Source organism: Asterias rubens, chromosome 21 (genome assembly GCF_902459465.1).
Source record: "Asterias rubens chromosome 21, eAstRub1.3, whole genome shotgun sequence".
Lineage (NCBI taxonomy): Eukaryota > Metazoa > Echinodermata > Asteroidea > Forcipulatida > Asteriidae > Asterias > Asterias rubens.
This window is the reverse complement of record NC_047082.1, coordinates 766,760-784,208: the sequence shown is the minus strand read 5'-3', so window position 1 is coordinate 784,208 and position 17,449 is coordinate 766,760. Positions and strand designations below refer to the sequence as shown.

Below are 17,449 nucleotides of genomic sequence, written 5' to 3'. Positions count from 1 at the left end.
GGCGTATTGCCAAACTCCTTAGATGTCCATGTCATATGGAATGTATTAAGCCTACAACCAAAACACATTGTGATGATGATGGTATAACATCTGCAGTGGGATTTCCAACAATACAAAACAGAAAGGGTTTATTTCTTCGGCTGTTTTTATCAAAGATTTCCCCTTCACCAGGCCGTGGCAATTACACCAGCTTCCTGGGCAGACCCCATTCAAATCGAACTGGTTATCATGCCAGATCTATCTTATTGTACGATGACGAGAAGCCATTTTGTTTTGATTGAAAGGAAGGGTTGGGTTGGGACAAAAATAGACTGAGACGTCTGGTTTCCGTCTCCTTAGACAGTTCATTCAGACAAGTTGATTCACTCCCCAGAGAGACTGTCCACTTTTTAAACTTTCAAAACAAAAAGAAACACACACACCCAACCAGCGTCGTTTAGTGACTGTATTTTCCTCAAACACACAAAGCAGGTAAAACACACAGGATTCCTAGTCATAGTAGGCCTATAATAAGTCAATGAAGATCAAGCTAGGGTCAAGCTAAGTATTAAGTTCATACCAGTGCCAGTCATTTAGAGAACATTAGAGGATGTTTGTCAAAATCGAGTTAGGATATCATTTGAAAACCTCCTGTAATCACCGTTGCCTGTTTGCAAAAATCGAAACTAATTATGACGAACTTGAAGTAAATGGCGAACATAAAAACGAGCCATCAATTTTTGTTTGAAATTGAGCCGAGGTCAAATAATGGGGTAAGAAAGATAATTCATCAATTTACTAGTACCTTTTGTGTTTGGGAATCAATTTTTTGAACCTATAGGACCAAAACAAAATGGCTCCTGTCGTTTTGTTACTTTTGTACATGCACATGTATATATTTATATATTTATTTATTTCTTAAAAACTTTGCCTTTGTTACCTGACTTAAGATTTGTTTCGCTCGTTTTGGATGAATTTGGCGAATTGCAAATTTCCGTGGCCAGTAGGCTGGCTAAAAATAGTGGAGGACATAATGTAGCCGCTGAAATACTTTCTTTAGATGTTGAGGGATCACTCTTCCATAATATCTCTTATCAGCTGAAATCAACTAACTTAAATTTGTTAACATTTAGTTTAAGACCTTTAATCCCACCTCACTTCCAGCCTTAAAACATTTTGAAATTTTCTTTTAGTCTGCATCCTGCGGTAATCTTAGCTTTCCACACAGGGATGCCTGGGGAGGGGCAGGAACCATATCCAATCCTCCAATGCTGCTTGTATAGGATGCTATTACAGACTTTTTTACATCCAAAAACCTTCATCCGAACTCCCTTAAAAGTGGATTCGGAAATAAATAGAGGAGGACCAGAAATTGACTAAGGTGTAGAAACCAGATGGCTGAATATCAAATGAGTTGAGTTTGTCTAGCATTACAGGTGTCTAGAGCCATAATTTATGAACAGACAATGCCAGAGAAAGTAAAGTGAAAGTAAAGTGAACATAGGGGGTACCTGAATCCCCACAATACCACAGAATCAAGAGGGTTTAAACCCCTGGTCTAACCCAAGTACGTAGCTGCCCCTTCCGAGCGAGGTCTTGTACCAAATCGACCCCCCCCCCCCACCCCCATGCTCAATGGCAAAAAGCACCTTGCTCAATGGCAAAAGTGCTATCTTCTGGTACCAGAATCCACAAGTGTTATCTTCTGGGACCCGAATCCACACGCTTGCCCATGACAATCCAGAATCAAGATGTTACCCAAGTAGTTGTAACCCAAGAAGTTACTCTTCCCAGGAAGGTCGTGTATCCAACCTACCCCCCTGCGGGGCTGACTCTGTCATCACTGATTGCACACTTACGATAGCAACGTGCAGTCAATATGGTGGCTGTGATCACATAGCCATAATAGTGGAAATGGTAAGGGAACCATACTTTTTATCATAAACCCTTGGCAGCAAAGAAAATTTTGACCCCATCATTTTTTTTCATTTTCTGATGTATCGAGGGAATCCACGCAGGAAGCATTTCTATAGGGACGCCCACCTTTTTAGTTAAGATCCCCGTTTTGCGTGTCCCTTGTTTAAGCAAAATAAGTATGATTCCTGAGATGGATTCAGTTCTGTTTAAAGGCACGGGACACCTTTGGTAACTGTCAAAGGCTGGTATTCTCACTTGATGTACCCCAAATATATATGCTTTACAAATCTGTGAAAATTTGGACTCAATTGGTCATCAAAGTTGTTAGAGAATAATGAACGAAAAAACAACGAAGAAAATCAAAGTTAATCACATATAAACGTAGCAAAAAAAAGTGATGGAGAGAAGTAGTTTTTTTAGTTTTAGAACTATTTAGGGGAAACACACGCAATCATTTAGGGACTGAAAACCCAATCCATAGCGCTCATGGCAGGTTTCAAACCAGGATCTTAGAGATAATAGTTAAGAAAGCGAGGACAGAGACCACTACGCCCGATCGTAACTGAAATCCTGGAACTGTAATCACCTTTTAAAGTTTGTGGCTGGGGACTTGCCAAAACCTGCAACGTGTTTTCGCAGCGAGAGGAAATTGCTTATGACTTCAACTCATATCAGTTAATAGACATGACCAGGTTTGTGACTTGTCTAATCACTAGGACATAATTAGTACGGGGTCGACATAAGGATGATGTGGTTTGTGATAACCAAGTTAATAAGAGGGTCAAAGAGATTGAAATATCAACAGCGAACACCACTAGACCGTACTGAAAATGACATCACCGTTCAAATCTGCCCTACCAACATGGCGTCTGTGAGCGTGTGCGTGAAGGGTGTGTGTGAAGGGTGTGCGTGAAGGGTGTGCGTGCGTGTGCCAGGTAGAACTTCAACCAGGACTGCTGGGGCTGCGTGCTTCGTTGATGTGTGCGCTAAGACACACATACGGTAAAGCAATAATTTCAAACCATAAACATAACATTGAAATTAGGCATGACTATTTAGCACTGTATTCACTGTGTTTAAACATAGAGCAAAGTCATTAGCGCTGGTTGTAAAACTGACCGCGGTAACGCACATGGTACCTTCGAAGTTCGACTAGTTGTAACTCCTTCTGTTCCTTGCTCTATGGTCTAAGTATATGGTTTAAAGGGAAAGTCTTCTTTGGGTTTTTGGAAATGTTCAATGGAACTACAGTGTATATAGAATTAAACATAAAACAACTAACTTTAACTCCGGAAAGTCAGAGCGTATTATTCAGTTCATGCTGGAAGAATATTTAGTAATTAGAATACACAATCTGAGAAATGAATCTGACAGTAACGTTCCTCAGAATCCACATTAAGTCATGTACATGTATGTGGTCGATCACACGAAACATGAACACTATGTGCGACTTTTTTGTATCATAATACCTTTAAGCTCGATGGGTCAATGACAGAAAATTGTGGATTACATTATATTATATTTATAGTAAAACATAATTATGCAAGCTACATCAATAATAACTTTACCCCTTACATGTACGTTCAACTTCCATGAAGTCTAAAACATCCGTATATCCAGTTCTATTTTTATACCAGAGTACGGAATGTTTCCAATTATAAATTATTTTTATCTCTGAGAGTAAATTCTCAAAAGCCCTGTTAAAATATAATAAGCGGTGAGACCTGCCGATAGCACTTAGCAAGACGTGTTTGTGTTTTATCACCGAAGACGGGGGTTTCCTGGCACTTTGGTCTCCTTTTCCCCATGGGACCCTGCGCAAGGGGGAGCCCCAGAGGCTAGGGGGAGCCTCCGGGCTGAGGGGAGCCCCCCTTAGCTAGCACCTTCTAACCCCGTACATCAATCTTAGAAATACAAAATTGATCTCCTTTTACCGTCATTCTTTAAATTAATGTTTCCTCGTGAAAACATGTCAAGCCAAAGTTTAATTTCCCAACTCAAGGCAGAGACATACACTAAGAGCATTTGCTTAATTTCTATTCACTCCAGGCCTAGGGCTTTGGAAATGTGACTAGATATGGTAAGTTTAACATTTAAGAGTAACATACTGTCATCAATTTGACCTTACAGAAAACATTTCTTTTCCGAAGATAACGTACTATAGGGATGGCCTTAGCTTGATACATGGTTCTAAAACAACACTGGAGCCCAAAGATACAGAAGCCCATTGCTTTGCCAGTAATACTCAGGACTTTGATACCAATATCTTTATTACACGTGTCAGTAACAGTTTGGTCTACCGGGGTAAAAAAAAACACGAGAGACCAATCACCCGTGGGAATGAAGTTGCGCCAGATCGTAATGGTTGAGTTTTTGAATGTAGGTCAACACCACGTCATGGATAAACAAACCGCGCTGGTTGGCATGAATGGCCAATAAAATAAAATATCTCCCATGATTGGTTGCTTTGTTTCACACAAAAAAACTACTCTGTTTTTAAATAGTTGTGTGGCATTGTTGAGCTTCGGCCGTTTGCTTTGTTTTGCATTCGTGGCTTTCCATAGATATCCAACCTCGGTTGGGAACAACTCGGAGCTCAGTTGGTAAAAACTCTGGCTGTGAAGCGAAAGAAAGAAATCTTACCGTGGATCAAACACCCCTCCATACTATAGCCTTGCAGAACGACAAAGCGGATTAGCACTGCGTAGTTTTTTAATTACAATATGGTGCCAGTGAATCTGTGTGAATTAAACAGATAAATCGGACATGTGTTGCTGGTTAATAAAGATATAACTGCGTATCCCCATGCAGTAAATCATGACTGTTGTCAATGTTGACAACGTGGAAAGGGGACATCCATTTTTTTATGGGTTAAATATAGCACAGGTACCGTGGATGTTTTGCAAATTGTATCAGAGTTTCACGGAAGTGTTTGGCCTTTAGCGCATCTTAAAGGGGTACATTGACTTTAGATTTGGGAGTTTGAGGCTTAAAATCACTCCTTTGCTGTGAAAGGAGTATGGTTTGAAAGATGTTTTAAAAGTTAAAGAGTTAAAAGTTTAAAGAGTATAATTCATGAGCCGCACAATTGATTCTTGAAAGTGTCTGGTTTTCCTTTTACTTGGTGTATTACTCCACATAACGGAGACCTTCTCACGAAGTTAGTTATGTCGACTTGGAGCAGCCTAGTCGAAACGTTGGGGCCATACCGACTCTTTTAGATAATAAGATCAGGGATTGCGTAGTAAAACCATGCTGCACCTTGTGTTACTCATAGTTTTAAACAAGAGTAAGGGATGATCACAGGATTCCCATGTTCCCAAAACCTGATTAAGTATGCACTTAATCTTTCTTTATTTAGGTTACGTACTCTAAATACATTCTTAACGTTACTTTTAACAGTTTTTAAAGAGACTTCAATAATTTTGTTTTGTTATTTGCGGAATAGGAAACGACCTTTAGGTAATGTACTTAAGCGTACTTAACTTGGTCTAAGGCCAATTATTGTTTATCAGCATTTCCTGGAAGGAGGGGCATTTAAATTTTAAGGGGAAAACAGATAATTTTTTGCTTTGGGTGCGATTAGTTTACTATTACTATTATTTTTGTTTTGCAAGTTTGCCCATAGCAAGGCTAAAATCTATTAGGAAGCAATGAAAAAAGGTAAAGAATTATTAAGTGTTGACGTAAAAGCTTCCAATGAGTTGTTAATTGGTGTAATGTTTTGTTTTCCTAACAGTTGTATATCACTGCACCTTTGAGTCGAATGAGGACTGCAAGATCGAGCAAGACCCAAGTGATGATTTTGACTGGGAGGTCCATCGAGGCTTAGCGCCCATCAACCACCAGCGAAGACTACGCCATCTCCGGAGAAAGAGAGGCAGCATTCGGGCCGAATCGAGGCCGGGTCCCATGGGTCTAATTCAGGTACTTGATCCCGTGGATGAATGGGACGCGGATAACGGGAACATCTTTCTTGATCTGCCGCCAAAGATGCAACCAGGGAGGCATTTTGTGGATCACACTTATGGGAATCAGTCAGGTATGTTAGTTAGTTTGACATTGGACATTGTATATTCACATACAAACCTATAATGTCAAAATTTGTCCAATATCGAATTAGAAAAGTACATATTCCTTATACCAACCTGTGTAAATGTCCAACGTTCAATATGGAAATAGCAACGTTTATATAACACCCAAGCAGATCCTTGCCATTTGATTGGAGGATTGTCTGTCACGTGATAGCAAATAAAAGTACCAATACACGCTGAGTCACTCACCGTGCTTTTTCGTTCCATCCGAAAAGTACCATTGCACGCTGCCAGCGTGCAATGGTACTTTTCGGATGGAACGAAAAAGCTGAGTAAAAACATCACTGCGTGCGCGTGTCGTAACGCAGCAGTGTTACTGCAAGGCATATTAGTAAAATTACTAGCATTCGGCTTCTACAATTAAAAATTGTAGGCCTGCGCTTTGTTTGTTTTGAAAGTTGTATCTTTCAATCAAAATGACAAAGATCTACTTGGATGTTATATAAAACAAATAATGAATGTTTTTCATTCGTGCAATGGTGCGAAAATGTTCATTCGTTGAAAGCTGGAATGTTCCATTCAACTCGGCTCCGCCTCGTTGAATAGAACATTCCATCTTTCAACTCATGAACATATTCGCACCATTGCACTCATAAACATTCATTATGTGTATAATATTCACTGTACAAAGTACATATTAATGTTAAGTGTCCAAACTCGAAATAGAAAAGTACACATTCACTGTACAAACCTATGCACATGTAAATAGCCAATGTTCAATATTACCGAAATAGCAAAGTATATTTACTGTACAAGTAAATCAATATGTCCAATATCGAAATAGCAGAGTAGACGTTCACTATGTAAATAGCCAATGTTCAATATTACCGAAAAAGCAAAGTATATTTACTGTACAAGTAAATCAATATGTCCAATATCGAAATAGCAGAGTAGACGTTCACTGTGCAAACCTATGTAAATAGCCAATGTTCAATATTACCGAAATAGCAAAGTATATTTACTGTACAAGTAAACCAATATGTCCAATATCGAAATAGCAGAGTAGACGTTCACTGTGCAAACCTATGTAAATAGCCAATGTTCAATATTACCGAAATAGCAAAGTATATTTACTGTACAAGTAAATCAATATGTACAATAACGAAATAGAAGAGTAGACGTTCACTGTGCAAACCTATGTAAATAGCCAATGTTCAATATTACCGAAATAGCAAAGTATATTTACTGTACAAGTAAATCAATATGTCCAATATCGAAATAGCAGAGTAGACGTTCACTGTGCAAACCTATGTAAATAGCCAATGTTCAATATGAACAACTTTACTGTCTACAAAAACAGCTTGTTGGGTTTCTCAGCTGCAGACATCTATAACTACTAATTCATGTTTTTTATACTTTTTTGTGATACCCAATTGAAGAAACACATCCGACAAAAAAACACCTTCACTTTAAGCAACGATTCTTACTCCAAACTTTACAGGGCACTTTGCCCACCTGGTCGCCGCAAAGAACGGCCGGACGAGCGGGCATGCTCGCATCATGTCCCCACCCATCACGATTCCTGACTCCCTGGAAGCAGATCTCAAGTTCTTCTACCATTTGTGGAATGCTCAAGAGAACCCTACAGCGGGTACCTTAAAGGTCTTTGCTTGCCAGCAGAAGGACTTGGTGTTTAAGGCTTCTACTAGTGCGGGGAGCGTGTGGATGGAAGCTGAAATACGTATCCAGTGCAATGGTACATTTAGGGTAAGTACTTTCAACATGTGTTTACAAGAAACTTAAGCCCGGTTCATACTTCCTGTGAATGCAAAGCGAGTTTGACGTGAATTTGACCTCGCGACTATCCTTTCGCAGCGGTATTCGCAAGTGGGATGAGTTGTCCAGAGCTGAACTGCTGCGAAATTCGTGACTTCAACATTCGCTTCGCATTCACATTCGCAGAAAGTATGAATCGGGCTTAACAGCGCAATCTAACTTCCATTATAGGTCAGTGGTCAGGTGAATAAACCAAAGATTTTACAATATCAATCAATTCAATTACTCCTGAAGACGAGCAGTACTGTTTGAAACGTCAAGACCACACCGGCTCTTTTCATAGCAACTCTCACACAAAAGAGGCTCTGTACACTTTGTTGAACCCACAAGTTTACTATTCATTTGCAGTTTCTGCCAATTCAATTACATTTATTTCTGTGCTCACAGTCTAAACAGACAGAATCACTAGTACAATACAAGCAGTACATGAGTAAACATGGCCGATGATTTTAAGAAGAAAAAAGGCTAACATTAAGAAACTAGTAAGTAGGCTGTTCAAATCAGCCAAGGCTTGTGAGGGTAAGCCTTAGATAAGGTAAAAACAATAAGCAAAGACATTAACAAAACAAAAACACGATAGAAAAGACTAAAGAGAGTGCAGAATGTAACTGCAATTTGAGCTAAACACAGAAAATGCACAAGAAATAATGCCAAAATTAGGACCATTAGAAGCAAAACAAAAAGAGAGTTGAAGGGGTAGGGGAGGGGCGAAGGTGGAGTCAGGAGAAAGCCTAGTTATAATGAGCAAGTATGGCTAATTTGTAATCGTAAGAATCATGTTCCAAAAAAGTGGGACACGGTATTGATGGAAACCTCAAAGGTCAGACGCAAAACTGATAAAAAGTTGTTTCTTCCCTTTCCCCCACAAAATTTATTTATGCCAAAGTGTGATTGCAGAACTTGTTTGACACTGTAAAGGAAGACAAGCCACAAATTAGACTGATTTTAATCTCTGTTAGCCTGATCAGCAGAAGTCGGTCGAGTAATAGTTGAAAGCCATTCATCAAACACGGGAAATTGACTATCTGGGAGTGGATGTCTCTACCATTGACACGGGGCACTTGTGGTAATAATTTGAGACTGACTTCCAACCTCCCCCCCCCCCTTTCTGATGAAAACACAGAGCCAAGTTTCACCTCGTCCCACCAGTGACAAGTTGCACCTGTAGATCAATTTGGAACTGATTTGTCAAGGATTTGTAATTTAGAGGAAGTCCCAACTTCCATCTTAATAAGCAATTGATAAATTTTAGTTTTAAAACGAAGCCGTTCCTGTTTTGCAAGTAACTTGTCGGCAGTGAATTTCATGCGCAGTGACTGGGGTATATTCATGAGTTACAGTGACTAGGTGCACGAGTTGGGCTTTTCAGACTGTACATCGATGTAATTAAATCTGAGATAAACTAAAGTCACACTTTTTTTGCCGACTTTGGTTAGTTCATCTTTTATTGATGTTTGGTGCAAAAAAAACGGTTGAACCGTTTAATGTGGATCTTTATTGGTGACTTCTAGAATACTTGTTGGTATGAGATTGTTTTCTTGAAGATGAACCGTTTGAGGATGTAAGGAAGAAATGCCAATAAGATTTCTACCTATAAAAAAATATTTAATAAAATTACTACTCTTGTTTTAATTATTTTTAAATGTGAGTTTAATTACTTCTAAGTCTGGATCTTTCGTTTCTCGCTTTAATATTGATAATGTGTTATTAATATTTGATAACAGTATAGGACAAATCTCTAAAACCAACTCATCAGTCCAACACCAGTCTTTGTGCAGCTCCGAACATTAGCCTTGAATTGCCTTTTGTCTTCATATCACCAGATCATATTCGAAGGATTTATTAGTGGGACTGACACAGATATCGCAATCGACGATGTTAATGTTACAGTGTGTGGTAAGTAGAGACAATGTTATTGTAATTGTATTGTTGTTGTTGTTGTTGCTGTTGTTGTTTTTGTTGCTGTTGTTGTTGCTGTTGATGTTATTATTGTGAGAGGTATTGCTGCTGTTGTTGTTTAGTGTTGTTGTGGTTGCTGCTTCTGTTGTTGTGCTATTGCTGCTGTTTTTATGCCCCGCCGGCGAAGCCACCCGAAGGGGCATTGTAGTGTTTGCCTTGTCCTTCCGTGTGTGGGCGTGCGTGCGTGTGTGCACATCATCCTTGTCCGAGCGAAATCTCAAGAAGGACTTGGCGAATCAACTCCAAATTTGGTTTGTGCATTGGTCATGGGATCCCCTAGAAGCCTATTGTTTTTGGACCCCCTCAGATAAATATTAAGCTCATTATGGCTTAAACAAAAGAAATGTTGTCCGAGCAATAACTCGAAAAGGACTTGACGTATCAACTCCAAACTTGGTTTGTGGATTAATCATGGGATCCCCAAGAAGCCTATTGTTTTGATGTGGTTGAAGTTGTGTCGAATTTATATGAATTAATCTTTGAGATTAAAACTTTTGAAATTAATTGTCAACCCTACAAGGCAGCAGTACTTTGCTAATCAAATGTTATGTTTTCACGCAGATTTTCCTTTATTCAAACCAAACATAACTTGGGACGATAATGATTCCAGCGATGAAGCCAAGGTGACCATTATGGCCACTAAAGCGCCCTCTTTGACGAAGGGTGATGCAGGTACTCCAATCGATCCAGGACTGGGACCCGACAGCCCAGGGACAGGAATGGATCCTCAAACGGCGGGTAAAATAATCAGAATAACATACTGCTACAAAAAAAGCTTTAGTTTACCACCATGAAGGCCGGTTTAAAGTTGGTCGCGCAATGGTCGCCGATGGGAATCTTGACGCGCGCAAATCGCTGAGGTCTAAAAACTGTGTCTTTTTTTGACCACGTGTCAAGATTTTCACAGCCCGACCATCGCATGACCGACTTTTACTCGGCCTTAACAAGTGAAATGTCACTTTTACCTTGAAAAAGAAACAAGTGGCACTCACCTTTTGCTCCTGGCAGAGACTCTGTCTGCTCCTTGAGTTTTACCCAACGTCCACCTCACTGTTAAACTTATAGAATTTGTTTGTGCTTAATTGTCATTATCATTTTGGGAAAGACTTAAATAAAAGTATAGAATCTTGGGACCATTGCATTTAGATCACAGGTCTTTTCAACTGGTATATAGGCAGCTATTTTTTTTTTTTTTGGGGGGGGGGGGTGTGGTAAAATAAGGTTTGTAGATATTGATTAAAGGTTTATCCTTGTAGACTTGTCCCCTCTTGCCCCAGCCTACCTAACCCACCATCCGCCTTTCTGTAAAGATGAGAAGCAACTCAACATTGAAAATGGGGTTTGAAGCTATGCATTGTGTGAATAACAAGAAGTAACTATAAATACCAAATAGTAAACTTGCAGGAACAAAAACATGTATAAGATCTACACATTGTATCAGGGTGTTATAACACAACAAATTTTTATGCAGTGAGACAAAATACATTCCAGAGAGTCACTTTGTTGATCTTTCTTTCGTTAGTGACAACTACATTAAGTGTAATTTTTAATTCATTTCTTAAAGTGTGATTTACCCTTTTCTTGACCTGGGGGCTTCGCACTTTTAGAAAGTGGTTTAAATGTAGCCTTCCGGACTGTGACAGCATTCAACAGATGCAGCTATTTTAAGAAAGATGCGTCATCTTTTATAAAGGTGTTAGGTCAATGACCTCGCTAAGTTTCAGAATCCAAATGACCTGTGAGTTGGATATTTGTTCTAGCTTACTAAATACCTTATAAGCAAAACTTGCTGGGTTCCGGATGTCTAGCGGTGCAATGTGGTCCAAGTGAAAGTATTTACAAACAAAAGATCGTCACGGCATTGGAAGAACGAAAGAATAACGGGGAGAATAAAATTGATGCAGTTTAAAAGAATCAGCCCAAGATAGATTACCAGCGTACAAGTAACACCAAAAACGTTCCCAGGTATAGCAGCACTAAAATGTTTAGGCTGGAAACGTACTCTGACAGAGTATTTGCTCTGAAAGCTCATAGGGGAAAGTTCTCACGATATCAACTTCTTGTGAGATATTTTCAAGCTGCTATAGTTAATTCTAGAGGCGATGTCTTGATTGATTTGTTTGGTCTGTATCTTTACAGTGAGCCTTGTAGTCATCGCGCTGGTTCTCTTTGCAGCTACATGTTTCATGCTCCTCATAACCTTAATGATTCACATCCGGATCCGGTCTAAGAGAAGGTAAGAATGACCCAAAGAACACCTATAGATGAATTTTAGTGAATGCTTCCTTCTTTTATCAAAAGACGGCCGGTGTTATACGGAAATTTGTCCCGCGGATATTCTGTCCCCATGTTAGAAACTTACATGCGCTTTGAACACCCAGCAGGGTGGATACGTGCGCATTACAAGTCTGATTATTATTATTATTTTTATTATAATTATTATTATTAGGGTGTAAATTGGCCCTTCCAACAGCCCAACTCCAAAATGCATGGTCTCTTATAAGATCATTTTCTGGGCTAATTGGGGGGCGTGTTTTTTTTTCTTCAAAGTTTCACAGGCATACTATGTATGGATGTGAATATAACGTGTCCTATCTCATCAGCCTCTTGCTTTTGTTTTTATGGCACTACAGTTTATCTCTTTATTTGATTTTCTCAAAATGAATTTATTAAATATTTGTAGCAGGGCTGCTTTATTGCCATGCATTAGCAGCTAGTGTAGGAGTTTGATTCAAAAGAGGGCGCTATCCGAAGAAAATTGTACACAGTACGCCATATGGGGACAGAATCTCTGGGGGTGCAGAATCTCCTACCATACCGGCCTCCTTCCCATACCCTTAAAGTTCATTAGGAGGATTTGTTCAAGAAAAGAACATGGGGCAGCTCTGCAAACACAAAGGGCGTGGTTAATAATCCTTGTGATTTTATAAAACCTAACATTTTTTGTATATTTTTTTTACAGGAGACGGGGCCGTTTCCATGAACCATTCATCTACGGATCGGAATTCTTCAACCGACATTCGATAGATCCAAGCGAACCCACGGCGTACATGACCTTGAATTTCCCGCCAAGTTCAACCTCCGGGTCGGCCACAGAGTTCTTCTCGCTGTCCGAACGTACAACTTACGGGTCCAAGCGTTCCAAGCCCTCATCGGGATTCCACTCGAAGCGTTCCTCGACCGGTACTGGTCTGCAGGCATCAGCAGAGAGTTTACGGCGCAGTGTATACACCAGGCGCTCTACAACTGGACAGCGAAGACAAAGTCGAACATTCCCCGTCATGAAAGAGCTCAAGAATATCTTAGAGACAGTGCACATGCGCAGGATTCGGACGTTGAGCCAGCACTTATCCGTTGCAGACGTTGAGACTCTACGGCGCACGCTCTGTAGTCAGGGCGAGACAGCGAATAATAGTGACAGAACCTTATCAACTGTTTTACTGGACACCACGGCATCTACTATACGACCTGGTAGTAATTTGTCGGATCATTTCTACTATAGTTTGTTCCCTGCTGTGGGTATAGTCAGTTGTAAGAACTCACTGGTAGCCTGCGAGGAGTCTGGGGTAGAAGAGATGGATGATTCGAGATCAGCTGGATCTGGTGACTATGATTCGGATGATTTGGAGGTTCAAGCCGTAACAAGTGGTGCCCTTCTTGATCAATCAGGCAGCACCCATAGTGAACATGGGAGCCATGACTCAGAAGCCCCTGATACCACTATGATGGTGGACAATGAAATCTATGAATGCTATTCTAACTCGGACAGTTCGAACTCAAATTCACCGCTAATAGCAGATCTTAAACATTTACGTCAATTTTAAGATTTTGTTTGTTTTTTAGGAAAAAGGAATTGTTGTGAAAAATTGTTTTGTAAGATTAGATTGTGACTGTGGAAATTATTGTTACCTAGATTATTATATAATTTCAAGGTATATATGTAGTATCATATAAGGCGCTTTGATATAGGTTTGTACAATCCATCAACAGAGGGCGCTCTATCACCAATCAATGGATTGAATGTTTGATGATAAAGTAAAAGGTTTGTTATAAATCTGCATTTTCAGGTTTATTAATTCAATAGTCTGGGTCTGGCTCTTTCAGCATTCCTGGATGCTCGTGTGAAGAGGCCGGGAAGTGATCGCTGTGTGTTAATATTTTTTCCAAATAAATACTGTGCGTCTTGTATCAAGACTAAAGCTCAACATGGACACACGTTTGCTATAGTTGTCAAAGACCAGTATTCTCACTTGGTGTATTCCAATATAATTTTATGCATAAATAACAAACCTGTAAATACAATGGTCTCAACAAATAACTTTGTCATCAAATTTGCAAGAGATTATGAAAGAAAATAAACCCTTGTTGCGTTTCTTTGTATGCCTTTAGATGCATATTAAAAGGCATATTAGCTGAGGTCTTTAATTGTTTAAGTGATAAACGACCTCTTTCTCAAACATTATGTTTCTTCAGACGGAGTCGTATCTCACAATTTTTTATCAACAGCTCTCCACTGCTCGTTTCCAAGTAAGTTTTTATGCTAAAAAATAGTTTTTGAGTCATAAAATTATCTCAAAAGCAGCAGAGTGCAACTTATGCAACTTATGTCCCTTGTACAATTTTCGACTGGTATCTTGCTCATTTCTGCTTAGCACAAAATTGCGTGTATAATTTTTTTCTTTTATAGTATTTTTCTGGGAAAAAATAGAACAGCTATGTTTTTTACAATATTGTTATTATTTTTCTCATTTGAAAAGAGATGTACACATTTTTAACTGATATACTTTCAATGTTTTGGGAAACTGTGTGTGTATATTTTAAGTTCAAATATTTGAGGGGAAAAGGGATCAGATAACTTCCTCGTAACTTATAAATAAAGGTAATTTCAATTAATACACAGCGTTTCCACTTTCTCTTGATTTCCACTTTCTGTTGTCTTTATAGTTATTACACTAACTTAAGGTAAACTTGCATTAACACTTGAAGAACTAATTATCCATAAGGCCAAGTAAAAAATAATAACCAGTTGATCGTCCAGGTTTTCCAAAAAGAAAAGGATGAGGGCCTTTTTATATTTTATTTCTTTTATAGGTGGTCGCCAAGCACTTTGGCCACCAATTCATGTTTAAAGTCACCACTTACTGTGTTGTTGACAGTTCTTAAAAGATCAGTAAGTTTATTTAGAAATTCACATACAATTTTTCTTTTTGAAAAAGAAATGTTTAAATGAAATATATAATAATGAAAAAAGGATGCGGCCTCAAACAAAAAAGGATGAAGGAGGGGACAATCAACTGTTTATTTTATTTGTTTTTGCCTCGTGTCTCTAAAAAAGGATTACGCACGTTTGTTCCAAAATTCAGCAGGGGTGCTCCCAATCTATCAAAGTTATCCCTACCCCTTCTCAACACTCCAAAAACTATTTAGTTCTAATCTTCCTTTAGGTTCTGACTTTTCGGCACTTTCATTGAAAGAAACAATCTTGCCTTTCGCCGTCGGTTCGGCTATGCCAAGCAACTTATTATAATGCTAAATTAAAAAATACTCAAAAACGTCTAAAACGTATCTCTTAAATTTAATTACAAAATCTGCTAATTGCATGTTATTCAAAAGTAAACGTGGGTTTAGCTTAGCGCGTTCTATTTCGCTCGGCCCCACCAAGCGCCCAGTATATCCAGGCCCGCTGGGATGGGCTAATCAGCTTGCACAGATTATTGTTCAGGAAGTAACGTCCAGTGAACATGTATTTCTAATGCATGATGGGACTGAGCTATTTCTTGATAAATGATAGACCAATGAGCGTGCTTGATACGTTTGCCCATCCCAGCGCCTTTGGTTTCGGCAATGCGCTGGGGACGAGCGAATGTTGTGGTGTACCCTAACACAAGAGGGCGCATGTACATTCGACTTCTCTTCTACTTTCGTCAGAAAAACAAAATCGCCATTCTCTGAAGATAAATCCTCTGCAGTTTTAACATTTATGTGCAATTCAGGTGATAAAATCTCTGCAAACTAAGCAAGGTGAGTTGACCATTATTCATACCTTCCGGTAAAGATCTGTTGCATTGAGTGTGGGGGTTTGAAACAGTCAAAATAAAAATTAAAATGTTTTCTGGAAATTACTGAAAGTTGGCACGGCGGCCATTTTTAAAAGCACATGTGTCAAGCTGTACAGTGGTGAATTCTTTTTTTAACGGCATGGAAATTCTTCGTATCCAGCAGCAAAAAACGAACACATGAATTGGACAACTGTGTTTTGTTTCAAAATATTGTCGGGTGTTCAGTGTTGCTATTTTGCTGAGCATTTTTGGCTGACAAAAATAATAATGTGATTATTTTTCAATCATCGTCAACAAAAACAAAGCCCGTCAAAGGGGGGTCAATTCAAACTTTCATTCATTCATTCAAACTGATATTTATTTCCATACTTCCAAACAATGTTTGGATAACTTTCCATATGGCGCCACCACTTTTTCACTCATTTTTACAAAAAGGGATATATCAATCAGGTAAATTAGATACTATATTATTTTATTTCAAATGAAAAAGTGGTGGCGCCATACGGAAACTTTTCCCAATGTTTTTAAGGAATAACCAATAAACAAAGCTATTTAATGAGGGTGAGAAAAATAAATACATAGAGTATGGAGGCATCATCTGTACTAAAAAATGAGTTCTTAAAACTCATTGAAAACTTGTAATCTCTTCAGTTAAACTTTTGCTTTTGTACCCAAATTGGTCCTTGTTTAAAATAAAAGTCGCTTTTCTCATTTCAAGTTTTTTGGTCAAGAATACAAAATGATTAATTGTGGGACAATAAAAAAAAAGGACCAAACTTCTTTTTTTAATTGCTCCCTCTATTGACAAAAGTATGCCACACACACATACATGTGTCATTCATTTCTTGTTTGTTGTGTGCAAAAGAGGAAAGTGTGCCAATTAAGATATTCACAAAGTACTTCACTTTCACAGCAGTGAAACATCAGCCTGGTTTGAATATTGAAAATTGATGATTTTAAATTATCACCCCCCCCTCCTTATTGGTTTTGAGTGAAGACACATGTACAGCACCACCATCTGTATTTCAACCAAGACATGATGTCAGGGAACTAGCAGCCAGGGGTGATCTCTCATCAGCATGTGAGCAGTGTATGATCAGTCAGCAATGATTGTATAAAGGTTAGTAAGTAAAGAAAACAGCATGAATGCCAGTATTCCTTTGTAGAAAATTCCATTAAAAGCATGATTTATAAAGTATATAGATGGTTATCAAGGCATTTAGAAAAAAGTCAATTTATGGAATCACATGCATTGCCCCTGACAGAAACTGTATCCTCCCACTAGGCCTATTGATTGCTTTTAGTCTGGTCGCAACTGCCCTTTAACTACTAGGCCAATCGTGTTGACATGACTACTAAAATATTAGACGCGCTTTCACGCTGGGTGTCGCTCGCGACTATTCATGACAACATAATTTACTTGCAAAACACAATCAGACATCAGTGACACTATCCTTCAATTGTTTCGCTATGAATTTTATTATAATGCATCTTGGGAATTAAAAATTAGTCGCGACTAATGTTGAAATGGCAACTGTTTGGGCGCGACTTGTCGTGCAGTAAACTTCACTAGTCGCCCAGGCTTAGTGCATGCAATTAGTGAAATAATGAAAACTTACTAGCCCACAGCTTGGCCGTTTTAACCGGACAACTTGTAAACAATGT

The 17,449-nt window shown here is 38.9% G+C and overlaps 1 protein-coding gene across 4 annotated transcripts in view; it reads left to right on the top strand.

Annotated features, from left to right (window-relative positions):
- Positions 1–14,602, top strand: part of LOC117304758 — a 36,751-nt gene extending 22,149 nt beyond the window's left edge. For all 4 annotated transcript variants that reach the window (XM_033789363.1, XM_033789362.1, XM_033789365.1 and 1 more), the window contains 6 exons: positions 5,636–5,938; positions 7,432–7,697; positions 9,590–9,662; positions 10,287–10,463; positions 11,865–11,961; positions 12,688–14,602. In XM_033789363.1, the coding sequence (XP_033645254.1) occupies positions 5,636–5,938; positions 7,432–7,697; positions 9,590–9,662; positions 10,287–10,463; positions 11,865–11,961; positions 12,688–13,549 (1,778 nt within the window). In that variant the 3' untranslated portion in view covers positions 13,550–14,602. The remainder of the gene's footprint in view (positions 1–5,635; positions 5,939–7,431; positions 7,698–9,589; positions 9,663–10,286; positions 10,464–11,864; positions 11,962–12,687) is intronic.
- Positions 14,603–17,449: the final 2,847 nt, after the last annotated feature.